Raw genomic sequence first — 27,810 nt, 5'->3', positions numbered from 1 at the left:
AAATATCAACATGCTAAAATATGTACACTGAGCTGGGCAATTACCCCAATGTGTTTGTTGAATGGCTCTCAAATTGGACATGACCCAAATTCCTGTTGAACATTTCTTATGCCTCATTTGGTCACTGTGATTTACCAAAAAGAAAGAAAAGAAAAATAAAAGGAAAATGTCACGACAGAAGATAAAGCTAAGTGACGTAAATTCTGCAAGTCATCCTCACTATGTTGTAGTATCACAGTCCCAGCAGGGAGAAACACTGCCTTGGGAATCCACAGGATAAAGCTTTCAATATGTAAAAATGAGTTAATGGCATCTGGAGCCAGGAGGAATTAATTCCAAAGAAAAACAGACATAGGTCAGAGTCTCTAAGTAGAAGGTAAAATGTTCTTTTTAATAACATGGATACTCACAACAGTAAATGAACAATCAACCATTCCTCAGTTTATTAAAAATTACAATGTAAAATTGCAATGATATGATGTTGGTGACCCTTTATCAGAGGAAGTGAAGATTTGTTTTGCTGATTATCTCATTGTTTTCTATATAAGATTTCTTATCATATTTTTTTTCAGTTTATACACACACAGACCACTTCTTGTATATCTTCATATTAGTTAATCACATTTACCATCTTAAAGGTCTTGATATCTACAAATTTATCACAGGAGAAATTAACAAGTAGATGTTTGGGACCCGCCTCAGAAGGGATAAGTTTAAACTTGGTACTGGATTTCTCACTGGCTTTCAGTGGTGGTATGCTAAAATAAAAAGAAACAGAGGGAAAATATAAGTTGAAAACAGGCTTATGCATCATGTTTCAGTTTCTTCACTAATCATCTTCCACCTGGAATAAGAACTCTAATCATTTCCAAGTAAGATGGCCATGAAAACACCACATGGTTATCTGATAAGTATTTAAAGACTCAAATCTATTCATTAAGGGCTCTCACAAATTCATTATGCAGTAACCCAGATAAGCCCACAAAGAGGGACATAATAATATGTGAGATAAGATTTCATGCAGAACAGAGGGTGTAAAACACATCACTGAATCATTACCAAAGAATAATCTGAGACCATGGAGGATGTTAATACCAGTTCTTGAAATAGAATGGATTATAGCACCAAGAAAACCTCAGTGTTTACAGAGCAGGAAATTCTGAATGGAAGTTAAAATGCCTTACACATTTAGTGTGTTTTCTAACTCTTGGAAAGTTGTTAATGTTTTTCCCTTATCCTGACATATTGTCTTGTCTTGCCTGAGGATAAAATTGTGTAGGATAGACAACACGAGATTGGTAAATTCCCTCAGGAGAAATTATAAATGATGGGATGAACCATTCCTAATTGCTCAAGTGCAAATGGCAATGTTAAATTGCTGTGTTTGTTTGTGTTTGTGTGTTCAGCTAAAGAGCATGTTCCTATATCCCTGGTATTTTCCAGAAATAATTGCATTTGTGAGGATATGTTGAAATTTTTGTGTAATTTCTTGTTTGTACAAAATGAGGGACAGTCTGGAAATTTAATCTTTCTGTTTCAATTATGAAATACTGAAGGAAAAAGGGCAGAAAAAGATGTAAAATCACCAAAGCAGATAACAGGAAACTGGGATCTATAGTAAAAAAAAAAAAAAAGGTATTTTATTCCAGTCTTCTCAATCACTTTCTCAACATTATCAAATGGTTTCTTGACTCTCTTTATTAATCTCCTGTGATAATTACTTTGTAGAGCTCTGAAAGCAGAGCTTGAGAATTTGCGTGCCTGTAGCTGTCATTTTGGAAAAAGCTGCTTTTCATGGTAGCTGTTCTGTAAAACCTATCCTCCTCAAACTGTGATCTGCTGTGGCTGGAAAAGCTGAGCATGGAGCAGACCTGGGTTTGTGCCTTTCAGAGATCACAGCCTGTGTCTCAGCAGTATTAATTTTTTGTTCCTAAAGCTGAGACACTGCTGTCTTTGCTTTTTACATGTCTTTCTACCTGTTGCATATAAATACAATTTATTTACAATGCTGTGCACCCAGATTGGCCCCTGCAGTACATTATTAATAAAGTGAAAAAATTATCCTGGTTGATATATGTTGTAATTTGGGTAGGACTGGACAGAAATAGTTGTGTATCCTATTGTTGGCCTTTGATCAGAACAAGAAGGTGCAACCCATCTGGCCTATAGCAGGATAGACAGCCTCAGCAACAATTACAGCTTGGGTAAGCATGAATTTTTTTTCTGGAAGAGTGTGGTCCTGCTAGATAGGCAGGAAAACAAGTTCTGTCCAATTATGGCAGCAATTATTTGACCTCCCAAACCATGGAGCCAAAGCCCAGCCTAGATGAAGAGCTGGTTCATCACTTTGTGCTTTGTTCTGAGGTGTCACACTGAGTGTCCTCCCAGGTTACAGCAAGAAGACAATGATGTCTCATCCCTGAAACAGTTCAGTTCCAACTCATCCATGCCCACATTCTTGCTCCTGTGTCTTTGACAGCAGGAGGGAGACTTCTCTTGCACTCACCGTAACTCCAGGATTCCTTGGAGCAGGTCACTGCCCTCCACCTGCAGCACGCAGTCCTTCACCTCCGAATCAATAGGGTTGGTAAATGCCACTTCCACCACCACCTCTTTATTCACTTTTGCTTCACCAAGTACCTGTGCAAAGAAAATGCTTGTGAGGGCAGGTCCTCAGTGTTCTTTTCTCTCTGAGCCTCTTCAGGCATCAGAAGAGGAGATGTTATGAGAGGCTGTGATGATCCATGGCAGAATGTGAGCAGAACATTTTTTCAGGGAGGAAAGTGCTCACAAAGAACTCACTTTCCCTTTTCTCTGCCACTGCAGTTAGTTACAGCAAAGGGAATTTACCTGTATGTCAATGGCAGGATTGTCCAGGGTGATGTTTCTTTTCACAAGCACTTGCATCCCATCTTTTACATGACATAAAGCTGTGACCTGGATTGTTTTGTCTGTAGTTAACTGCTGCTGGTATTCAGGATACTTTATCTTAATGGGAAATTGTTTTTCTGGAAGGAAAAAAAAAAAAAAGAACTTGTACACACTTTTATAAGCCCACAGAGATTCATATCTAACATTAGTATTTTCTTTTTAAGCTGTGATTAGGACTAGGAGGGCCTTCAGCCATCACTGCCAAAATTAATTCAGGCAAATCTATCGGTTTGCTTTAGATAGATAGTGATTTCTCCAATGTTATCCCTCCTCCATTCACTGCCACTGTATTGCCTGGCTTGTTTTCCCCCCTATTGCTCTGAAAAATGCAGCAGCTGGAGCTTAAGGAGTTTACTGGTGCCTCTCCTGAAGTTAAATTACATATTAATAAATGAATTCTTATTTCTACTTTTTGCTAATTACTTGAAGCCTAAGATTCATGCAAGACAGTATCAGTTGTGATTCAATGATCTTTCACCTCACATTGGAGATGCTGACATATCTCTTATCTCAGGCTCCTAATGGTAACGTTTTCCAAAATGTGAAAAGCACTTGGGGACAAGACAGTGTGAAACATGCCATTTTCTCAGCCTTTTCTATGTAGGGATTTAGGATTGCAGTTTGTTAGAGCTTTTTTCCCCAAGCTGACCTGCCTCCAATGCCCATTTACTGATAAAACCATTATGATTAAAAGGAATTTGAAAAATTACCTTCCTTCGGGGCCAGAGTAACAGATATGGAGTCCTTCCAGATCTCATTAACTGGTCTTCTGGTATACAGAGTACTCCATGCAGTCATATTTACATTTACAGCCTTAGCATCAGATTGTAAATTTTCAAGAACCAGAAGCAGGTTGAGATCTTTGCCAACTTCTAAAGAGCCAGTCACCTTGAATTTTCCTGAGATGTCAGGCTTCTGTTCAATTTCCTCTTGTTTTGGTGCTGTAGGATCGAATTTATCCCCAAGTCCTAGCTTCTTACGGGCTTTTTTAAAAATTTCTCTTTCTTTTGCAGAGCCTGTCAGGAAGAACCATGAAAATTATCCTCAACAGTTAACATGCATCTCTTATTTTTCATGGCTGCTAGAGACAAGCTAGGCAGGATGCAGTGTCTGTGCTTAGAGATAAACAGGCCCCCTGTTTTCCACAGCCATACCTCATTTTTTGGGTCTGCAGTCAGTAACATCACTGTCCTTCTAATAATACTTTTTTCTGACATAAAATCTTAAGTTTAAAGTTTCTCTTTTCCCATTTCTATCCCTTTTTATGTCTATAACATTAAGAAAGATGAATTCTTATTTGCTAGCACAGAGAAAGCCCCAAATGTTGGGCCAGGCTGATGGCACTGTGTGGTGGGTTGAGCCTGGCAGGAGCCAGCCATCCACCCAGCCCCTCACTGCCCTTTTCCAAAGGAGGGGAGAGAGCTCATGGATTGAGGTAATGGATTGAGGTAATGACAGTTTAACAGGAAAAGCAGAGGCTGCTCATGAGCCAAGGAAAAAGAGAAATGTAACATGGGGACAATCAGACCCCATGAGGAGGTGCTGTGCTCTTGCACCCTTTGAAAGAGTTGCTTTTCCTGGGCTGATTTAGCTCAGGTTTGTGCAACAGGCTTTTTGTCCTGCAGACAAATAACTGGGCTGTAGCCTAATTGTCACTAAGCAGAGGCAGACAGTGCATGCAGATGGAACAGTGAACACTTTATTTGGAGATACTCGGACTTATTTAGGTCTCACAAAGCAATCCCATATCAGAAAGGGCAAGACAGGTTTGTTTTTTTTACTCAGTACCTTTTCTCCCCTTTTCTGTAGGAATTGAATAAATGAAGTATAAATTCTGCTACTACTTTATAAATGCACTAAGAGATTCCTAACTGAAAATTTATATACTTTTGGGAATGAAGCAGCTATGGGATCAGAAGAACCAATGGTTTTACCTTCCTCATATTTATAATCACTGGTGACATCTACACGATCATCTCTACCAACTGCCTTTGTACTGATGGAAGCACCAATTTCTGTGGACTTGGAGAAAATCAGATTTTTCTTTCCAGTTGCAGAGTCATAATTCCAGTACATGCAGTCTGCATTCACTTCTGCAAACACAAATGGGCCATCGTAGTCCAGATCTACTTCTCCTTCTTTGATGGCGTGCCGTGAGGCAGGACCACACTGATAAATTCCTACAGCATCAAGGAAAAGGAATTTAGGCATCATCTTTGTCAGTAAGCACATTATTAGACAGGTATTTATCACTGACTCCTGAATTGCCCAGTGCTGCTGCCCCATTCAAGCCCTTTCATCCACATAAACCCTCATACATGGCAAATCATCAATGTATCATTTTTTTACTCTGAAAGTACACTTGATTTATTTCATATTATCCCTTAATTTTCAATAGCATTTGATACCTACATTGGAAATATAGGAATTGCTGTAAAAACTGTTCCTGGAATTCCTTTTTTTTTTCTTAGCATCCACAGATCATCTGATACTTTTCTAATGCAACCAATAAATGCTTTCTTCTGCAACTATTTCTGAGCAGGTTAACAATTTGCTTTAACGATGATTTTACTTTTTTCATTCTCTCTAAAACTAACTGACTTTATAAATTTTCAACATTATTCCTGAAACAAAATTTGTGTACCTCCACTTTCTTCTTGGGGAGTTGCATCCAGAATTTGCCATCCACTGTATGAGGGCCCCAAGTCGTTGCGTGTAAACCAGCTTTCATTCCAGACATGGAAATTCCTGTGTGCAAGAAAGAACAAGGTAAGCTACTAGTATGCATTTGTGGATTCCTGTCCACCTCCTTTAATCAGCAATCTTAGTTACATGGATTAAATGCCTTTATTTGCACACTTCTTATCTGAGACTCACCACTTCTACCCTGACCCTCACTGCATTAACTAGAAAGGTGCTGAAAATTCCATTGTGGAATAAATACAAATGTTCAAAGACAGAAATCAAATTTGTGAAGTTATACAAAATGCCTTGAGCCTATTCTTCTCCAAAAGCTTTGAGCCCATCCTTAGTTTTAGCTTTAGGTTTCTTAAGTTCTACATGTCCTGTGTAGATAGAATGGGTCCAGAACAAGAATGGGAGTAAACAAGACCAAAACTGAGGAACTGCTTCTGCTCTTTGCTGAATGCAAGCTTGTTTGAACTTCATGTGATGCTTAATAGAGGCAGGAGTTAAATTACTTGCACTGCAACTGATGCCACTGCAAGAAAGCTGGTTCTATTGAAATGTTACAGTTTAACATGAATAGGTTTTGAAGAATGGTTTCAAACTAGGTGAAGTCCCCACTGTTTGATACATCCAGTGCAGTATTGCAAATTTTCAGTCATCTGTGGCATCATAACTGTAATTTTGCCTGCCCTGGCTTAAATTAGCTGTTGCAATTAGCATCACAGTTCTTTGTTTAACTGAGAAAGATTGAAAACACCAAGTTTTGTAGTATTATTTTGTAGTATTTTTTATTGATGCTTTCTGCATGTGTAGTAGTTTATAAGGCAATTTTTAAGAAGATAAAGCATTTATCATTAGAATCTATGCTCTGCATTTGGAGAAACTATAGGCATTGATAAGCTCTGCTATTAAATATTGAGCCTTACCACACGCTGTCAGCTCCCCTCTCCAAATGATTTCCATCTGCATCATAAAACTCGTCCACACGCAGATTTCCATCTGCATCATGGGCAGAACTGAAGTTTGTAATTGTACGAGTGGGAATCCCCAGACATCTCAGCACTAAAGGGTGAAGAGAAAACCACAGTCAGAAATTAATATTTCATATTCACATGCAGGCTTCATATGGCATAGTAATGTCTTCAAAGGCTTCTATATAGGAAATATTCTTAGTGCTTCCTTTAACAGAATCTGTGCAATGTCAGTCATGTGCATGACATAAAACATACCTGTAGTCAATACTGCTGCAAAAACCCAACATTGTCCGTATTTAACAGGTTTGAATCCTGATTTCTTCCAGCTTTGCAGGATTTCACCACTTCCTGTCCAGCTGCTGGGATTTTTACCACCCTCATACTTTCCACTCCAGTTTCCTAGCACCACCCCTTGGTCATCATTGGCGTTGACCTGAGAAGATATTCACTAAATTTATGATGAGGCAAATTAGGAGTTTACAAGCTGTCTGAAAGGGCCCTGGGAGTTATAGAAATTGCCATGTTTTTATATATATATATATATACATATATATACATATTTATTTATTGATTTAATTCATTATATACATTTATATTTACTTTTATTTTTATATACATTTACACATATAATACATTTAATGTTTGTTTGTTTGTTTGTTTATGCCAACAGTCCTCTCTCATCAAAAAGGGAAAGTTCACAGTAGGCTGTGTAGTACACTTGGGAAAGTGTGACCAGGAGGTTGAGAGAGCTTGTTAACCCCCTTTAATTATGCCTAGCAAGGCTGTGCCAGGAGTCCTGTCTCTAGTTTTGGGTCTCTCAGCTCAAGGGGATGTTGAGAGACTGAAGAGGACCCAGCAGGGACGGCTGCAAGATGCTCAGGGGTCCTGCACACACAATCTACAGGGAGAAGCTGAGAGCACTGGCCTAGTTCTGTCTGGTTAAGGGGGTGGGGGGAATGTAAAACCAGTTTACATCCATCTGAATGTGTGTTCTAACTAACCTTTCTCTTTTATATACCAAGAGGCAACAGCAGAAAGCTGTAGCCTGGGAAAATCATATTTGACATAAGAGACAAATTCCTCATTAGGAGGGTAGGGCAGCTCTGGACTGGTCACCCACAGAGACCACAAAACCTCCTTCCTCGGAGAGTTTCAAAGCAGCCTGGCAAATCCATGGCTGAGCTGATCTAGTACCCAGTAATTCCACTTCAAATGGGGGACTGGACTAAACACCTCCAAGGAACTGGTCCCTCAATCACCCCTGTCTTACATGTTTAGTTTGACTACTGGATATCAAAGTGATCAGTGTCAGAACTATCCCAGAGGAGATAAATCTGGCAGGCCCAGATCAGATGACCACATAGGCCCATACCTCACCACCCATATTGTCTGGTGCATACAGACAGAGGCCTAAAATTCTCTATGAAATGTCTTCATATTTACCTTCACTGACTACTTTTAAAGGATACTTTATGGACATGTTGCTTACCATTGCACTGAGAACACGGCCCAGGTACCTGGGGTCGTGTCTGTGAGACACATCTGTGACAGGATCCTGACGGTAGTATAAGCTTCGATCCATTATGGACAGGCAAATATTGAGGATATCTCCTTGAAACTGTGGTACAGAAATAAATCAGTGTTTTGAAAACACAGATTACTACAAATCAGGATGCAGAGAGCCGTATTAGTATTGGATGGGGTTTTTAAACCACTGTTTGAAGAGCTGCGAAGCTCAGCCAGGCATCAACCGTATAAAAATGCGGCCACAACAAACTCTGAAAATCAGAACTCACAGAGCTTTTCAAAACTTGGAATCTGTGGACTTGAGGCCTCTCAGCATTGCTACAGTACTTTACTAAGTTAAGGCTACATAGTCTTAGTAAAGATATTAATGTTTCTGCTGGCTGCTTTCCAAGGCAGAACAGGGACTAGTAAATTACAAATCCTCGTATTGATCAGTGAAACAGGGCTTGGCCAAGTGCTGATTGCAACACCAGAGCTCTGCTCTTCAGAGATGTATGCAATGAACTGGAAAAAACAAATGACCCAGTTCATGCAGAAGCAATGTCTGGTGTTTCAGTGCTACATTTACCTGGCCAAAGTTCCATCCAAAGCTGCTGATATGATTTTTATTGCCTGCAAAGATGATGCCAAACTCTTCTAGCACATATTCCTCACACTCAGCCTTGTTAGGCATGAACACATCATCACCTGAAAAACCAAAACAGAGAGATGTACAAATACAGCAGGCAAAATAAAACAAAACCTCAGGAGCCTTGCTCTCCATCTATAAGGGTGCTTGCAGATATCCACCCTTTGCTGTTCTTGCTGCTATAAACAGATCATGAAACTCAGGATCTTCTACAATTACAGAAAGAGGTGGGAGGTGTCTTAATGAAGATGGAGGTATGACACTGCCAAATCTGTGAGAAAATGGTAAATATGACTCTTTTCTTGGTTCTACAGAGACCAGACACACACTTCTAAACTTGTGCAGAAGTAGGGAAGCTCTGTCAAAAGCAGAAGCTTATCTTTTAGAGCAGTGAGCTCTCCAGCATGTGCATGCTACAGAGCTGATTTTATGTACCAGAAGATCCTAAGAAACTGTTAGACATCTTTTTCTGGTCACTGATACATTATGTTGTCAATTTTCAGCTGCTATATTGAAGTATAGCTCAAATGGAGAATGCAATTACTAATGAAGCTAAAAGCAACTTAAGTCTTTAGAGGAAATCTGACATATTCATACCTGAAGACCAAGGGTTAAAAAGCAAAACAAAAGTGCCAAGACTTGCTGGAGAGGAGCTGCCACTTTGAACACCCAGCCTGTAGCGTCCAATGACAGCATTAGGTGGGCTGGAAATGGAGATGCTCACAGAGCTGGAGCTGCTGGACTGTAGAACTGCACTCCAGCCCTCCTTGCTCACTGTGCTGGAGATATCAAACGTGGCCAGGGTCTTGGTCGCTTTTGAGGGTTTTGGACCTTTCAAGAAAAACAAATAACATTTTTTTTCCCAGGCTTGCTGAAACAGAGATTCAGAGATGCTGAAACAGAGCTGAAACATCAACAAACTCAGCAGGGATGTAACCCTCCCAACCCTCCCCTCAGGTGAATTTGTGCCATGTATTGGCAGCTGAGGGAAGCTGTGGCTGCTGGCTGAGGTGGGAGTAATACAACAAACATCTCACACAGTTTCATTGCTGTGTGAATGAACATGTTGGCTCTGAGGTGTTCTCTTGCTGCTCTGCAGTGCATCTTGGGCCAGAAGAATGTCCTGAGGCAGAACTATTCTCAGTGAAAGAAGCTGGGGGCCATACCTGTTTCTGCAATGAATATTAAGTTTTGCTCAGGCCGTTCTGTTCCATTGAAGGTGATAGTGAAGGCCTGTCCTCTCCTCACAATCAGTTCTTCACTAGAGAATTTACTTGTGTGGTGTTCTCTTGCATTTTCTTTCAGATGCCAGTTGGTACTTGGCTGCGTTGCAGCTAGAAAAAATGAGAAGAGCAAAAATGCTTGAGGGTACATCCAAAGAGGAAGGAGCACAAACACACTCTGAAGAATTGCTTATTCCTTTCTACAGGTAACTGGTACCCATGTGAGGCTTCCATGAAAATTAGAAATAATTTATGTATGAACATTTTTTTTCTTCAAGAGACTCCATCTTGCACAGGCTGTTAGAGGTTATCTGCATAATTAAATATAGAAGCAGTAGTATATCCTGTACTAAAGAAAAATCAGAAAAGCATCTAAGAGGAGAGAATCCTGAGAGAATTGAATATTTGTGAGTTACTTGGAAAAAAATCTAGCTGAACTCTATTAATTGTACCATTCTGAGATGGTGTCAGCCTAACAGAGGCACAGCCTTGCTGCCTCTGAATGAGAAATAAAGAAACCTGACTGAGCTGAGAAGCACTTGTGTATTTTTAGGCATGATGTGGTCTCTAGCCCCATGATGTGTCACACAGCTGCCACTGTTGGAAGCACCTAACAGGAACATGTTGATGGACACTGGACTGTCATTTGGCAGTGGGAGAGATAGGAGAATTGGAGAGAGAACACTCCTAAAATATGCTGTAGAATGCTCTTGCATGAGAAATAGGGCTTCAGTCAGTGGCCAGAGAATAAACATCCAAGATTGGCTTGGATCTGACATCACTGGAGCCTATGGAGGGATTTCTAATAGGAGATGGTTTGATGGTTTAAATGAAGTGCAGAATAACAGAAGAAAAAGATTTTTTTCCTTCCCCTGCACAGAGGGAGAATAGGAAAGAGTAAGAGTGTGGTGCTTAGGAGTGGAAAATTGTTACCCTGTGCCATTATTGAGTAAAAATACCATCATCTTATGTTCAACCAGATTTTTTAATGTAAAGATTTTTTCAGTATGATCTTAAATTTATCAAGTTCAGACAAGCCTTGAAATAGCTATGTTGGTAGTTTAAGCTATGCAGTCACAGTCTAACAAATTCCAGAGGAATGGTTTTTTTTTTTTACAGTATTGAGGTGAGAAGCACAAATCACTTTTTCAGGAACATTACCTACTATTAAAAAATAATCTTCAGAAACTTAGCAGTGAAGCATATCTATTGTAGAACAAGCTGAGGACTCAGGGAGGTTTGCCTTTAGAACAGTAAGAGTTGTAAAAGCAACCTAAGTCCCTTTATAATCATTATTAAACTGGTCTGATTGCATATCTATAAATATTAGCATGTGAGCAAAAAACCCACCACACCACAGCAACAAAGAAACCACCAAAACCCCCCCAGCCCCCCAATTTTTGTATCCTCTCTGCCTTAACTTCAGGCTTCAGCATTCTCTTCTCATTGTAGTCTTCCTCAGCCTTTGCAGTGATACAATCCCAGAGTTCTGCTTTGCTTCTTTCTCTTATGTCAGATCTGCCAGTCTGTCATTTGCACTTTTCTGACAACTCCAAATTGCTGCAGACTTTCGCTTCCTACTTGCAAAATACATTTTTATACCAGTTAATATGCCTGTACTGCCAAATCTCGTTCTGATAAGCTTGCTTTTCCCATGCACACAAGTGAAAAAATGCAGCTCCTATGAAAATCCTTCTCCTGACTTTCAACGGAAGAATTTTCTCTTTTTTTTCTTGGGTCAAAACTCCTTAGAGAAGTAGTGACCTCTCAGTGTCCATTACAGAGCTGAACTTGAAGTATGGATGCAAGAAAGCAACAAAGAGCATCACAGGGTGGGCTTTCCCCTTTCTCACCTTGGCCCATATCTGATCAATGTGTCCTCTGTATGCAGCCTCTGAAGCTCCCTGTGAATGGCCTCCTGTACTTCTGCTGCCTCAAGGAATGTCTGGTGCCTTTCACTTCTTTAAAGTCTGTTTGCAAGATATTTCCTCTGGGGGTGGAGCTTGAGGAGCTGTCTTTGCCCCCAGCCTTGATCTGACCAGTGGCCTTGAGGATTCACTTTCATCCATTTCCTCTCTCAGTCCTCATGTCCTCATCTTCTTTCCTTGCAACTTAACATCTGAAGCTTGGACAATATTTATTCCTAACAGTCTGGCCACTTGTTAAGAGTTTCTTAATGTATTTAAAAGTTAGAAGAGCTTCAGCATTTAGCTGCTTTTCTTTCAGTTGTAGTGCTAAAATTCTAGGAATAACTCCTCCTTGCAAAACACTATTTTTAGTACTTCATATTTACAGAGATGTTTTCTTTAAATTGATTCCCTAAATCTGTTGTTTTGGAGTTGGTTTTTTATCTCACCCTGCATTGTAATAATTGAAAAACAATGACCAAGTTATTGTCTCTGCCCCAGGTCCAATCAGGGCCGAATTTAAAGATCCAATTTTTCATTTATCACATAGTTGCTGTTTAACCCTGTTCAACAGACAAGCACTCCTTGTCATATTTGCATTACACACTACAGTGACAACAGGTAAGTATGACTTGTGACAGAATATCTATCGCTGCTTTCAGCTGATGCTCTACTATTTTTTCATAAGACATCTCTGACTGTGCTACTGGCAAAGAAAATTTATGCCCAGAAACTTCCACTTAAGTTCAAGGAGACCGAATTTTGCTTATGCTTTGCAGATGGCTCCACTTTGTGTTAAGAAAGAGATAAGACTAATTCTGATACTTTTATCAAACTACCTGTCAAATTTGATGAACTCAATGCACATCTACAGGTGCCTCTCAGTGATTCCCACCATGCTGGACTGTACACATTCCCAGATTCATTGTTTTAGTTGTCTGGGCTCAGTATTCAGTAGCCAAATTGTTCTATTTTCTGGTTTGGATCATGTTTGGAAAATCTAGAATTGCAACTTGCTTAACCCATTTCATATACAGACATGTTTTATTCATGTTTCTTATAAATGGTGCTGTTAGAAGAAAGAGTTTTTACCTGGTTATAATTCAGACTGCTACTTTGACTTTCTGTTCATTAATTATAATAATCTTAACAGGGACCATAGAAGACCAACTGTCATTTTAAAATAATAAGACTAATTCTTAAATTTAAAATGTCTTAGAATTTGATTCTAGTTTTTTGTTGTTAAGACATACTCTCCTATCCATACTTTTAAATGGCACAAAAACAATTTTCAGAATAAATTTAAGATTTCAGCCTATCCTTGGATACACAGCAAACTCTTTTTCTTTGATAGGAAGATTAGTCAATGTTGAAAGAAAAAGAAGAACAGTCCATTTATGGTGGCAGACAGTATGTCAGGAAGAACAAGTTGTGGCTGTTGTGTCAGCTTCTGGTGTTTATTCCCAGCTCTGCCTGAGCTGCCTTGCGGGCCTCTGGTGTGCTTTGTTTGTAAAACAGATGAATGATACATACTGGACCTTTGGATTAAAGATTATGGGCAAAGGTTGAGAATGAGGGTTAAATTAATGAGAAATATTAACACTTGTCAGAACACGCAGTCAGTCAAGCACAGTCTGACCCAAGCAACTTCCTCAGCAAGCAATGCTTGCAGAGCTTGAATGGCTGTAAATGTAGGGACTGCACAGGCAGGTGCTTGAAACTCTGTGGACAGCAAGAGAAGACTCTTTTGGACCTCAGAAAACTGAAGCTATGAACCACCTTAGTATATAGTTTAATGTACCCAGAAGGTATATCAGAATCATCTTTTGCAGGCTGGTCCTGTCATATAATTCATAATGTCCTTTCCCAGTAATACCCAGATTTTTTCTCTTACCCCCTGTTAAAAAATGAATATCTAAGACTTAGAGTTTCAGCACTGAACAGTGAAGGACATATGTTGACAAATTCCCCTCAGTAAACTCCTTTCTCTCCTTCTTTCCAATGTTTTCTTTCACACCAACTCTATATGAATCCTCAGTGATACTTAAATTTTATGAAATGTTGCCTATTATTAATTGTGCTTTTGTTCAGGATGGGAAATTAGTACCTATGATAATCTATCTGCTCCTGTATTCTGTCTGAGCTCAGCTCTTCTTTAACATATCCCTAAAGCATCATGCTGCAACCACACGGCCATGACTCACTGGGACTGCCTCAGTGGACTTGATGATCTTACAGGTCTTTCTCAACCTAAATGATTCTGATTCTGTGATTCAGTATCCTGAGGAGTCTGGGCTAGTCTATCTTTTATCACATCCCGTTTTTGGATAATTAAGCAAGAAGTTCCATCAGCAACCCCACTCCTGCTATCCTAGATTCAGGAATTCTAGTGGTTTTCTGCAGCTATGCTTTATTTGGGACCCACACTAGGGAGACACCTGGGTCCCTGGGACACTGCTGTGGACTGACTCACATCAGTCAGCCTTTTCAGGACTAGAAACACCTGACAGACAATGGTCAGGTCCATATGAAAAACTATTTGGCCAAGATCTCTTCCAAGCCTTACATATTGTCCAAGACACGGTTCTCATTTTCTGTCTCCCTCTTCCACTCACATGCTTTAATAGCAGGAGCATTTGGAATGGAAGCTTGCAGCCTGCTGCAGCCTGAAGCCTTCCTGAAGTTCCTGGCTGTTCCTGAAGTTTGCCAACAGCCTTCCTTTGAAGACAGCAGAACTTGGCACAGTCACCTTCCACAGTGTCTGTGTAAGAAGGGTACCCTGCTAGCTGGGCTCAGACTCCTCTTGGAATCTCAGCTCATTCCAGATGTGACAGCTTGTTCAGAAGGGAGGCTGACAGTGACATAATAGTGACATGCACTGATGTGTGACCTTCAAAAGCTCCCACAGGACCTGCACACAGGAATAAGCCAAACTGGCAGTGCACAGACTGGGGTGAACCTCTGCTGGACTCTCCTGACAGCTCCCAAATAGTCACACAGCATCTATTATGTACAGCCTATGATATTTAAATGTATTTCCCTACCTCTGCCACTCATGCATCTATCTCTTCCATTGGAATGGAATAAAGACATTATGTGGAAGTTTTAACTTGCAGCTGCTGCTGCACACTCATCATCCAGGAATACCCCTGTGCAGGCTCCCATTACTGCCCTGCTCTGCTCCTTTCTTTGAGAACCCAGCGTGCTGTCCCATTCTGCGGGCAGGCGCTCCCAATGCTAATGCACAAACAAGATGCTTGCTGGTGTAACTCACACCTTAATTGTAATGACACTGAAGCTTAAAAGTGACAGGAAGAAGCTGAGATAATTATTTTCAATGTGAGACTATGAAACAAGTTGTCAAATCCTTAGTAGCAATAGTGGTGCTGCAGACTATCAAAACCCTTTAAAAACCAGGCAAACTTAGAGGAACATTTTCGGTGTTTTTCCCTTTATGCAACACTCTCTGATTCTGTTAAAGCAGGTCCATTAGAGACTGGCCCACAAATGCATAAAGGTTTTCTGGGAAAAAAGGTGTGTCTGTCTGCAGGATGTGTGTCAGGGGATGGAAGGAGTGGGGAGAGAGGAAGAGGAGTGAAAAGGCTCAGTGCACACACACACACACCCCTGCACACAAACCCTCACAGGTTTTTTACATAAAAAAAATTGTGCCTGGTACCATGAGGAGCATCTTCATGCAGTTCTGACATCTCCAGCTGAGCCTGGGCTTGGGTATTTCTTGGACCTTGGGTATTTCACAAGCAAGTGCTGATCATGATCAGAAAATACCTGTTTGTTAAACACTGCATTAAATGCTTCTCAAGTTTCATGCAATAAGAAAATTGCCGTTGAGAAGGATAGACTGCTGTCTGAAATTTCAAGAGGAAGTTTTGAGAGAGAGCCCTGCCAAAATGTTCTAAGTTATTGGCAAATCATTGCTTAAAAGGAAGTGTTACAGTGCAGAAACAATTGGTTTGTGGGGTTTTTTCCCCCATTGCTGCACCTGAAGGTTTTAACTGTCCACCTTACTGTACAGTTCTTTTGTTGAAAAAGATTTCTCTACTCAGCCCAATATTTCAGCTTCACCTGTTATTGTGTTTTGCCATTTATTTAAGCTCTGCTCAGAGGAGATTTATGAAGGAATCTACTGCCCTGTGCTGTTTGCACAGACCCAATTCCCTCCTTGCCTCAGTTCTGCTCATAAACAAATAAACATATAGATGATATCACAGCAGCTGCACTGAGATAGTCATTAATTAACCATCAGCTGGCCAGACAAACTGCAGATGCTGTGAGAGATGCTGGCAAAAGGTCAAAACAATAACAGGAATCATTTCAAACAATAGCTATAAGGACAAACATTTGTGTTCTAAGAGTTTGTGCAATCACTTCTAGAACTGTGAGAATGGGGTAACTGTGCCTCTCTTAAACTGCATGAGGGGAAAACATGTAATTTCTTCACTTGAGCCCCCTGATCTGTGCATGCTTGTTTTTTATTAATTTCCTGAGCTTTTCAAGCCTAAGTCACATAAAGCCAGCACAGCATGTGCTCTGCCTAGAATTGGTAAACTCAGGACTCCTTTTATGCATTTCTGAAGGGGACCTAGAAGAAGGTTTGGAACAAAATCTTAGCAGGTCCTGTTGCAATAGGACATGGGGTAATGGTTTTAAACTGAAGGATTCAATTTAGCTTAGATACAAGAAAGGAGTTTTTAACACAGAGGGTGGCGAGGCACTGGCACAGATTGCCCAGGGGGGTGGTAGATACCCCATTCCTGGAAAAATGCAAGATCAGGGTGGATGAGCAACCTGATCTAGCTGCAGATGTTGCTGCTCATGGCAGGTGAGCTGGAGCAGATGGCCTTTAAATACCCCTTCCAGCTCACACTATTCTGTGACTCCATACATTTTTATACAGGTGCCAGCAAGTCAGACCCAAGCAAGTACATGGCCAACCTTACTAAAAGGTATTGATTTAATTTCCTTCCTCCTAAGACTTCACTGCTGGACTTCTGCTTGCTTTGTTTGCATTTTAAAGTGCCTTTGCCTTTCACACTAATTTTAAAAAGTAGTTAAAATGGCATTACAGGCTCTGGATCTGCAGGAAGAAATTTAGTCCGTAGTGTATCCTTTGCATAAGTATTTCCATTGACAAAAGATCCATTCATACATGTCCTATTCCTTGATTCATTAAATTTCATGCTAAAATAAAGTCTGCAGTTTGCCATAACTTCTTCTGCTATATTTGAAATTTTATAATATATTTAATAGTTAATTTCAGTATAGCAATGGATGGATTATCTTCTTTTGCTTGTTCGTGTCTTTTGTAAAATTCAGGAAAGAAAAACACTGAAACAACATATGCATAATTATCAAAATGTTTTGCACTTCAACAAGTTCAGAGCCCTTTACAAAACAACCCCACAGAGAAAGCTAACACATGGTACATTATTCACTTTCCCATTCCATATGAACAAAGAGACTTTTTTTCTTTTTTCTTTTTAACTTACCAGCCATGCTCCTTTGCTCCTCTGTGCCTTGGACTTTGTATTGCTGTGAGCAACAGTAGACCTATATGATAAGACTTCAAGCTCTGGCTGTGCTGCAGCATTTATAGGGAAAACTTTAGGCCTCTCCTTATGTTCAAACCAATTATAATTCACATTAGGTGAGTGAGGCAGGTAAGTCATACCAGTGGTCATGTAAACTTCCTAGTAACCCTATATTAGCTCATGGGTTTTAAGACACTGGACTTGTGCAATTCAGGTCATTTATCCAGAAGGTTGATGAGATGCTTAGAAAAGCAGAGCATTTAATTGCATACCTGGAATCCAGAATTTCACATGCAATGATGCATCACTCGGCAAGGGATGTTTTTTGAGTCAGTATAAATTAATATCTCTTCCCAGTATGATCCAAAGTTGAGTATTCATGCAATAAAAGTATACATTCATAATCAAATTCATATGGTCCCCTCCCTATGAGTGTACTCATGAGTCCTGAAGAAAACCCCAGAACTTTTCATTTGCCTCATTGGTCCTTTTTTGGGGATCACCACAGTAATGCTTTTGTGTCAGCCCCTCCTTAGAGTCTCTGTGAATTACACTAATGGCATGAATGCTGTACATGTAGTGTAAGCTAGTAGTAACCTGACAAACCACTGAGCATTGAATAGCTTTGATGAGAGGATCTCAAGCAGTAACTGTCCCTACACAGAGAGAAACTTCATCACCATCAAATAAAAGACTCATTTTGGAGCAAGTATAAATTATAACTTCAGATTTTGTTTCAATGGTGGTTACTCATCTGGTTTCTGACTCCAGAGAGAGAACAATAAATGTTAAAATGTCTTCATTGGCACATACAGGAAATTCTATAGGTATAAAGAAAATGAATTTGTCTGAATGGCCTCATAGTATTTCTTTTTGTTTCAGGCTCATCCTTTATCTTCCATATCAGTGCCAGCAAATTGATCACAGATGTCTCTTTCTCTCTTCTGCCCTCTACATACGGGAACTTCTGTTTCCTTACACTTACACAGACTTGAACAAAGTATTTTGTCTCTTCACTATTACTTCATCTGGCTTATCTACAATGATGAGAAGAGACTGAAGCAATCTCAGGAATGTTAGTGCTTACCTTGAAGAACTTGAAAGGCGGAAATTTCATAAGATCAAAAAGGGGCAAGCACAGTATTTATGTATAAAATGGGGCAAGAGGCATGAAAAGGAACTGCGAAATTACAGTTGACATCAACTAGTTTGATTCAAATTCCTGGAAAACATTGAAAGAGATGAACTTCTTAGCATCTAGATGAATAACAGCCAGCTAAGACATGCCAAGAAGCCAGCTGAGCCCATCAGAGGAGAAGAAAGAAGTGCCATCTATCACCACATGCTGACTTGGATTTGCAACAAGATCCCACAGGGTATTTTCATAAGTACACTTTGGAAACACTGATTACACAAGATTTCTATTAGTTAACTGCACAACTTGTTGTTAAAAAAAACAAATGCTGCATTGCTTCAATGGATCACCATCAAACTGGAAGGGCATAGTGGCTGAAGTGCCATTAAAAGCTGCCTTGGAGCATTGACATTTTAAATATGCTCTTTTCTGTTGTTAATGTTGTTCAGCTGAAGCATTATGCTAGCCCAGGGCTAATCTCAGCTGGATAATGTCAAGACTGCAGAGAATGGGGAGCTTAAAAAACAAATAGAAGGATCAAGCTGGATCAGTGTAAAACAGAGAGAACTGCAGAGATATGATGATTTTTGAAAAAGATGAAAAGTGGTTATAGAAAGAGGAGGTCAACTGAGGAGTCATGGTCTTAAAAACTTCAGTCTTTGACTGAAGACACTGAACAGAAACATAAAATCTTGGCAGAGAAGAAAAGTGTTAGACCCTCTGGTTAGGTTATCAAAATGTTAATTTTTTTTTATTTCCATGGAGATTAAGAATAACCACAATGCAGATTTGTCAGGGATAGCATAACTGTGTAGTTGAGCTGCCCTTGGGGCATTTATTTTGATGTCAAAGGTGTGACAGTGACACTTTTCCCCTGTTGTTTACTGTGAGCACCTGATGCTGAACTGCATGGGGTAGAGAGACCTGAGCAGACCTGAGAGCTGAGACCTGAGTGAAGCATTCTGCATCCAGTGCTGATTCAGTCTCATTTGCCTTGGCTTTGCTCTCTTGCTGTGGCTTGCCCACAGTGAATACACCTCACATTGTGTCCTAAGGGTCACCAATTCCCCAGCTGCTGTGACACATGAGCCTGCAGACTGAGTGTCACATTCGTCCTAAGAACTGCTCATGTCAAAGGAGTGATAAAATATTTTGCATAGAAAGAGGGAGGTTAGCACAGTGCTAACCTCTGTCTGTCTGTCTGTCTGTCCAGTATTGCATCTGCCAGTGCAAGCCAGTTCACAAGCACTGGAAGCCCCACAGCAATCTCCCTCCATTATCTTGTGAAGGAAAAGTCTGTCCCACCTTCAGTCACTTGGTCACTTGTTCCCAAAAGAGGGAAGTTACAGCACTGACCTGAAAACAGACACACCTTTTGTGTGTGTGTGTGCAGAGAAAAGCCACCTCCTTTTTAGAATCCATTAGAGTTCATTGGTTTTTCATACCTTAGAGCAATGTGTTTCACATGCTAATTATGAGTTGTGTAAATAATGTTCTAAACATTCCCTTTCTTCATTTAAGATCTACTGGTTTTTACATCGTCAGGATTAAAAGGTACCCAAGGCTTTGCTTCACTTTATTGTTCAGTGCTTTGTATTTCTCTATAATATCATGTCTTATTATGTTCCTCCAAATTACATAATATCAGACATTCCAGTCTCTTTTCATGCTGATACCCTAGTTTGAATATGTTGTGCATTTCTGAAACTCATTCAGTTTCTTCTGTATGCCTTCATGATATAAATGAAAAATAATTGAACCATCATCCTGTAGGGAAAATACACTATAAGAAATTGGTGGCAATGATTTTTAGTACTTCCTGATCTATTTTCTATTAATGCCATTTTTGTTCGTTAGTTCAGCATTTGCTCAGCTTAGCCCACAAGACAGTGTTTGCTCATCCTGTGGAATTATGTCATTCCAAGGAATTATATCATTCCAAGGAATTGGAATGTCATAGGAAGATATAACAAGCCTGGACAAGATGTTTAGCTGTGTGGATGGGTAAAATGGGTGTATTGGAAATTGTGTGAAGAGAGGTTGCACAAGAAGCTGATGTGTGAATTCCATAATGTTAAAGGAGAGGATTGGAGTGTATCAAATGAGCTGACATGGGGTTTGTAAATAGGGTGCTCAGAGAGCTGGTAACCACAAGGAAAATGCTGCAATGGCTGGAAAGGCAAAGGAAACAATTGTTTGAGATGCAAGCAAATATTGTTATTAGAGAGAAGTCAAACAATTGGGAAATAATAAAGAACAGAATTAAGGAGATCAGGAATTGGAATGGAACACGGCCTGCAGTGGGGAGGAAGATGAAAAGTTGATACATTTAAGATAAAAGAGAAATAGAGAAATTAAAGATAGAAAGTTAGGCTATGGGGAAGAAGAAAGCCAGACATTCTGGTATCTTATTCATGGAAGAAATATTCCCTACAAGAGAGGACAATGAAAATAATGAAAGAAATTAAAGGCAACTTAAAGATGGAAACAACTGAACTAGAATAGTGCTTTGGTATTTATTAGAGTGGAAGAAGAGTAAAACTGAGGAAGAGAAGAATGAAGTCTGAGGAAATGTCATCAGAAGGAGGTATTGGGGAATGCCTAGCCTAGGGATGGTGGGGAGGATATGAAAGAGAAAAAGGATCTTGCATAAAGGAAATGGAAGCTTTAAGAGAATCAAGGACCAAACCAAGGAAGAAAAGGGAGGGGGATAGTGAGTAACAAAGTACAGAATCAGCATATATATAAAAATACTGTATTTCAGTGATTTCACTGAAATTCAAGATGCTCTCCAAAATAGTTAGCAAACCTAGTGTGAGAAATCACAACATGCCCATAGCTTTACTATGTTTTCCAGCTGCATCTGCTGGTGTAATAAGTGACTGTTCCATCCTTCATATCTTGTTTGTTGTGTGACCTTGGACACAGCTACAGCACTGCTAGAATAGTTGTGGAATTTTGGCAACGCTGAATTTGTGCTAAGAATTTAAAGCAAGACTTCTCCTGGGACCCAGTGCTTGCATCTCTGCCAGCAAAGCCTTTGACTCAAGGCTAGGCATTCTCTGCCTTCAGCAGGAAATCAGGTAGCACTACATGCTGTGGCTGTGCATAACTAGGAAGCTTTAGGAAACATTCCACAATTCTCCAGCTCCCTTGGCAGTGGGCTGCTGAGACTCTAACAGTCTGCAAAGCAGGAAAATGCCAAGGACAGAGGCTGCTGGGGAGTCAGCAGATGCCGTTGGGGTTTTTTTGCGTCAGAGCGTTGGAAAATCCCAACAGTTGTTCCTGCTGCCAAGCAGGCACACCCTGCCAGGAGTGCAACTACTGTAGGATAGGGAATAACTCTCCCAGAAGCAGTGGTTGCCATCCACAGCTTTGTCACACCAGTGACAGGTCTCTTTTCTCCTGGGCACTTCCTGCAGCTCTATTGTGCATCTCCAGCCCTTTCCTTATTCTGTTTTCTTGCAGCAGGGGCAATCAGGGGCTTACAGATGTGGCAGGGCTGTAACAGGACAGTTAGGAGGTCACTGTGCAGTTCCATAGTGGATAATTATGCCTAATGCTGACTCTGACAGAGAATTCTTTGGAATATATGAGTGCTAAGAAACAGGTCCTGCCCAGAGTATACTGGGCTACAAACACTGTGTCATGATTTGGGGGAGGTTTTCTCCCCAGTCACAGGCATAGAATTAACCTGAACTACCCAAACCTGTTCTGAAGAGCCCAACATGGTGCATTGCCTCTGTAGCTCATCTTTACTCACAGCCACACAACTTTGCTCAGCTTCAAATCAGACTGAAGACATTTCTGGCCACCAGTGTCCTGGCCTCTTACTTAGCTATGAGCCCATCCTGTGCTTGCTTTGAGCTCTTCCAGGAAGAAAGCATTTGGTCAGTGTGGAATGCATGACTATGGCTAAAATAGAGCATAATCCATTTAGGGCCCACACTAGACTCAATCCATTAGTCTGGAGTAAGAGTGAAAAAGATCTGGAGAGAGATCAGAAACATGACACTCAAACAAAGGCATTTCCTGAGGATTATTTCTGAGGCAAGAGATCAGCCTAAATTTTCATTTTAGAGAGTTAAGTGAGTCTCATTGCCTTGTTTGTCAAACAAGAGGGCAAGTGCTTCCCATTGTTAGAGAATGGTGGCAGCTCTCTTAGAACCATGAGGCAGGTTCAACAGCAGAAGCTTACTATTTTAGACAGGATTTACTTCTGAAAGTCTGAAGCCACTTGTAACTGTGAAAGAGGGGAAGGGGCATAGATAGGTCACATGCTATGGCTATAATACTATCCATTTTATGTCCTTGCAAACATAATAATTTCATAGTAAGAATATCCATAACACTATCAGCTTACCTTGAACAGTTTATTAACATTTTTTTCCCTAAAACTTTGTATCTGTAGTGAGTAGAATTCATTTTTTACAGCTGGACAAACTGGCAAGAAAAGTGCCATGATCGGGCACTGTAAGTAGTGTGTCATGTCCCATTCCACTACAATACTGCCAGACTTCTTGTCCTATAAAAATTCATTTCCTTTTGGAAATTTTTTTAACAAATAACTTTATAAATGATACTGCAGTAGTTTAATCCTTTGTATTTAGCAGTATAACCATTGGCATGACCCTGTGTGGCTACACACAGAAAGAACTGGTCACTGGTACCAGATACCTCACAACTTTAAACTGCTGTTGGTAATAACAATAACAACACTGACTATTGCAATTGATTTTTTTTTCTTTCTGTTCAATGTAAAATACTTTCTGAGAAGCCTTGAAATCTTGAGGGCTTTAAGCCTTGTAGTTTCTGTTCTGTATTTGAAATTGTGTTTCTAAGCCTCACATATTCAGGTAAATATAAATACTCATTTTCCTGGCTCTCTCTCTGTTCAGGTTGCTCATATTAGTACAGCAGTGCATGTGTCATTGTACACAAATGTTTAGGACATTTCCTGTAATTTCACACTCAGGGCCAGTTTTGAGAAACCAACTTGTTTTAACAGTTATTTCTTCTCTGTGAACTGTGAAATAAGAAGATATTGGTGTAACAGCAGAAATTTTAAGTGTGCCAAGTCCCTTCCTTTGGGCAAAAGGGGAAAAAAGTATTGCCTCAAAAAGACAAGCCATTTCAAGCCTGCCATGTCCACACTTCCCTAAATAGTTCTCTCTCCTTTGACATTCTTCTGTAAGCACACACTTTTACATTTTCTTGAAATTTTTTAACAATCAGCTGTGAGCATCTAGTGATGTAAAATGAACATAGCAAAGCTAAATGTGAGACTGTATAGAAGGGGAAGGTGATTTCATTTTAAACAAAACTGATTTCAGTCATGCTTATTCTCCTGCAGGTTTCATTCAGTCAGTCTTTCCTACTTGTTTTTCATACCTGCATTTTAACAAGGACTAGGATGTGTATGTCTGGCTAGTCCAACCAGGATTACTTGTGGTGCAGCTGAGGACAAAGGGTGCCAGTTTGGGAGTCATCAGGTTTCCTGGGCTCTGTTTGCTGCATGACCACATGCTAACTTTGGAACTGCCCCCTTCAGGGACCCAGGTCTGTGAGTCATTAAGCAATGTCATCGATTGGCTGCCTGTCCTTTTGTCTCCTGCTCTGTGAAAAGCCTGTCTTCAGTTTTATTTCCTGACAAGGGAAGTACAGTGTCTCAAACAGGTGACAAGCTATAGAGGATCCTGGCTAAGGGCTGTACCTCTCACAATGATTTTACACTTGGAGGGACTTCTGTGCTGGTCATTCTGACAGAGCAGCTCTCATTCCCAATGGAAAGCCACCAGTGTAAACTATCTCACTCACTTGTTAAAGCATGAATTGTACTTGGGGTTTCTTGGCAGCTCTTTAGTCATGAAACTCAGTGCTATGAACACTTTGGAAGGAGGACAGTGAGATGAAACCTCTGGATGACTGTAAATACTTTAGTGCTCATTTGTATACTATTGCTCCATTGAGTGTTACCCAATGATAAAAAAGTGCTGTACAGGCTTTTGTAAGAGGAGCTGCTGAGTTCAGGTACCGGTAGCTTTGTCTGAGAGGGACTGCACTGGTGTGTCAGCTACAGATGTGGTTGTGGCTAAATAATGGCCTGCAGTTCCTGGAAGCTCATTAAATGTCATCCACATTGTAGGCAGTCAAAGACTGAGAGTGCTGGGGGTTAAGCATGTTTATATGAGGGTTTGAGAGAGAATATCCAACAGTAGAATAACACTGAGACAGAATAAAACAAATATTTTATGTAAGATGTTGCAGATGAGTGTAAGATGATGATCCTACCTGTTTAATAGTGACAGGTGCTGTATCTAATGTTCCCAGAAGTTTAACCCTCTAGTGTATGATGGTGAGTGATGTATTATTATTATTATGATAATAATGATACCCTCTAGTGTATGATGGTGAGTGATTATTTCCTTTAAGAGAAAGAAAACAAAACAGCAAAAAAACCTCACCACCATGCTAAAGAAAACGAAACAAAACAAACACATAACTTTAACAGCATCTCAGTTAAAATGACATGTAAAACTTATCTGTTTGTTACAGGGATGCAGCCAATGAGAGCAAATGTTAAAAGACAAAAGACAAAATATCTGGGAACATATTAAACAGAACCCTGTATCACCTGAATCTCCTACACAAGGAATTGGTCCAACCTCTTTAACTCTGATAACTACTGAGGATAATAGTTGATTATTTTTGTCTCCCACTTGCACTCTGGTACTGTTGTTACTTGTTGTCTATCTTGGCTTTCTTTCAGCTGATTCTATTTGTAAACTTACCTGCATTTGTTAAATTAGAAAGATGCCATGCTTGGTTTTTAGATTGTCATGGATGGAGTTGAAGACACTGGACAAACATAATGAAACTAAAGTCATCAAATCAAATAGATCTGATGGAAAGCTGCCTCCATCTCCAAACAAGAGAAACCAAATTTCTTCTGGTGATTAGGAGAAAATCTCACTAACATGTACTACCAAGTCTGTATGTTGTAACACAAAGTATGATGCACATACATTGTGTGTGATGAGGTATTATCCTCTAAAAGCTACAAGGCACCAAGTTATTATCCCAGGTAAATGGCTGTCAAGTGACCAAGGCTATGGAAGAGGAAGTGGGAGAACTGTCCAAATTATAAAGCTCAGAGATCAATTTCAGTAAGGCTCAATTAGTGCTACCCCAGGAATTGTAACTGGGGAAATGGGAAGACAGATAGCTAGAAGAAAGATTAAAACTTTTTGTTAAATAAACTTTGTTTATCCCCAACTCCAACTTAAAGCAATTTAGAAGAATTTAAATTTTCACAGCAGTGCAAGGTAACTGTCAGTATCAGTGGATTGCAGGGAAAATTACTGGAAAGGGAGCTGGAACTTGGCCTTGAAGAGTAACAGCTTCACTGAGCTACCCGGACGAGTGTCTCACCATCCTCTCAGAAAAGAATTTATTCCTAGTACCAAATCTAAACCTATTCTCTTTCACTTTAAAACCATCTTCCCTTGCTCTGTCACTGTTCTTATAAATAGTCTCTCTCCATCTTTCTTGTAGGCTCTCTCCAGGGAATGACCGTGCATTGCCACCAAGAACTACAGGCTGGTATCTGCCGACCTTTGCAAGCATCCTGCCAAGGCACGAGCAGCCAGGAGAGCGTGAACAAACCCAGCTCAAAGGCCCTCGGAGCTTTCAGCTGTAACTCACACCTTCAAACCCAGGCTTATCCAGCCTTGCTCCAAATCTCCGTGCTGCCCAAATCCCGGCTCGGGGCTGTCCCAGGCCCCAAATCCCGGCTCGGGGCTGTCCCAGACCCCAAATCCCGGCTCGGATATGTCCCAGACCCCAAACCCTGTCTCGAGGCTGTATCAAACCCTATCTCGGGGCTCTCCCTGACCCCAAATCCCGGCTCGGGGCTGTCCCAGGCCCCAAAGCCCCTCTCGGGGTCCCCCCCGGGAGCCCCGGCCCCGCGCTGCGCTGCTGCCGCCTGTCGGCCCGAGCGCGGTACTGCAGGCGCCCACAGAACCACGGAGACACGGAAGCACGGAGTCACAGGATGACAGAAACACAGAACCACAGAATCTCGGAATCTCGGAATCACTGAATGAACTAGGCTGGAAAAAACCTTTTCAGACCGTCAAGTCCAACCTATGACCTAACACCCCCTCATCAACTACACCACAGCACTGAGTGCCACGTCCAGTCTTTTTTTAAACACGTCCAGGGGCGGTGACTCCACCACCTCTCTGGACAGACGATTCCATTGCCCAATCACTCTTTCAGTGAAGAATTTTTTTCCAACGTCTAACCTAAACTTCCCTAGGTGCAGCTCCAGTCCGTGCCCTCTCGTTGTGCCAGGGAGAAGGGAGCGGTCCCCGCCTGGCTGCAGCTGCACTGTGTCCGGTGTCTGCAAGGTCCGAGCCTCGGCTGAGAGCGCCACAGCATCCCCGAAATGCTGCCCCAGAAAGAGCTGGGCCACCAGGGGTCCTGGCCCACTCCCTCACCCCCATAACTCGCCACCCTTACCACCAAAAGCATTTCAATACAGCGAGATGCATGAGGCTGTACTCGCTTGTTTTCTTCCCCTCTTCTTGACTCTTTATGGGCAATAAAACAGCACAATGGAACTGATAGAGGAGCCTAGGATCTTAGACTTAATCAAACGGAAACCCTGGGAGAGTCAGACACAGATAGCTTCTCCCTGGGGTAGAAGTGACCAGGAGATACGTTGTGAAACTTTGTAATGATTTCCAGGTAACTGATACCATGAAGAGTGTATAACCAATGGGAAATTGTTACCAAAAATAGAACCCTATATAAGTGCTGTAGAAGTAAAACCCTATATAAATGCCTTGTATACTCAATAAAATTGGCTTCTGATCTCGACTCGGATGTCCCTGTCTCTCAGTCACTGATAACTCTTTTCAAATGCTTTAAATGTAAATTCCCTCATGGATTTCCGAGCAAAAGCAATTAATATAGTATTATCAGGAATGGAAGAAGAAACTCACCCTTATGCATTGCTCTGCACAAGGAAGACAAATAGAAACTTTGGGGCAGTGTTTGTTTGCTCTCACACTTGATTAATTCATATTTACAGTGCTTTGCTTCATTTGAATGGAGCTTTTTGTGATTTATTTCTAATATATTTTCAGTAATGTAGCCCTTGCCTGCTAGCACAGACAGAAATTGAACTAAAATAGTCTGTGGCTTATTTCCTAATGTTTATTTACTGCTCTCATAGTAAA

General features: G+C 40.7%; 2 protein-coding genes across 2 annotated transcripts; one reads left to right on the top strand and one right to left on the bottom strand.

Moving 5' to 3' along the window:
• Positions 1-370: 370 nt before the first annotated feature.
• LOC107213367 (protein-glutamine gamma-glutamyltransferase E-like) lies at positions 371-11,933 on the bottom strand. Its single transcript, XM_015647738.1, has 13 exons — positions 11,825-11,933; positions 9,915-10,082; positions 9,346-9,579; positions 8,689-8,807; positions 8,083-8,211; positions 6,849-7,026; positions 6,546-6,681; positions 5,576-5,679; positions 4,866-5,111; positions 3,642-3,947; positions 2,851-3,008; positions 2,507-2,640; positions 371-758 (listed from the first exon to the last, which is right to left on the bottom strand). Exons 1-13 carry the CDS (start codon positions 11,832-11,834, stop codon positions 611-613), a joined length of 2,070 nt encoding a protein of 689 aa, XP_015503224.1. The 5' UTR covers positions 11,835-11,933; the 3' UTR covers positions 371-610.
• On the top strand, positions 10,072-27,810 carry LOC107213368. The gene is made up of 3 exons (XM_015647739.2): positions 10,072-10,177; positions 18,313-18,806; positions 26,120-27,810. The coding sequence occupies exons 2-3, from the start codon at positions 18,692-18,694 to the stop codon at positions 26,620-26,622; spliced, it is 618 nt and encodes a 205-aa protein (XP_015503225.1). The 5' UTR covers positions 10,072-10,177; positions 18,313-18,691; the 3' UTR covers positions 26,623-27,810.

This window comes from Parus major, chromosome 20, assembly GCF_001522545.3.
Source record: "Parus major isolate Abel chromosome 20, Parus_major1.1, whole genome shotgun sequence".
NCBI classification, from domain to species: domain Eukaryota; kingdom Metazoa; phylum Chordata; class Aves; order Passeriformes; family Paridae; genus Parus; species Parus major.
This window is presented reverse-complemented; position numbering and strand designations above follow the sequence as displayed.

Coding starts and splice junctions, on each gene's coding strand:
- LOC107213367 (XM_015647738.1), bottom strand. Junction 5,112..5,575: donor TCCCCAAGAAGAAAGTGGAG/GTACACAAATTT, acceptor TTGATGCTGTAG/GAATTTATCAGTGTGGTCCT. Junction 3,009..3,641: donor TACTCTGGCCCCGAAGGAAG/GTAATTTTTCAA, acceptor TTTTCCTTCCAG/AAAAACAATTTCCCATTAAG.
- LOC107213368 (XM_015647739.2), top strand. CDS start 18,692: ATGAATAACAGCCAGCTAAGACATGCCAAGAAGCCAGCTGAGCCCATC. Junction 18,807..26,119: donor TTGCAACAAGATCCCACAGG/GTATTTTCATAA, acceptor TCTTTCTTGTAG/GCTCTCTCCAGGGAATGACC.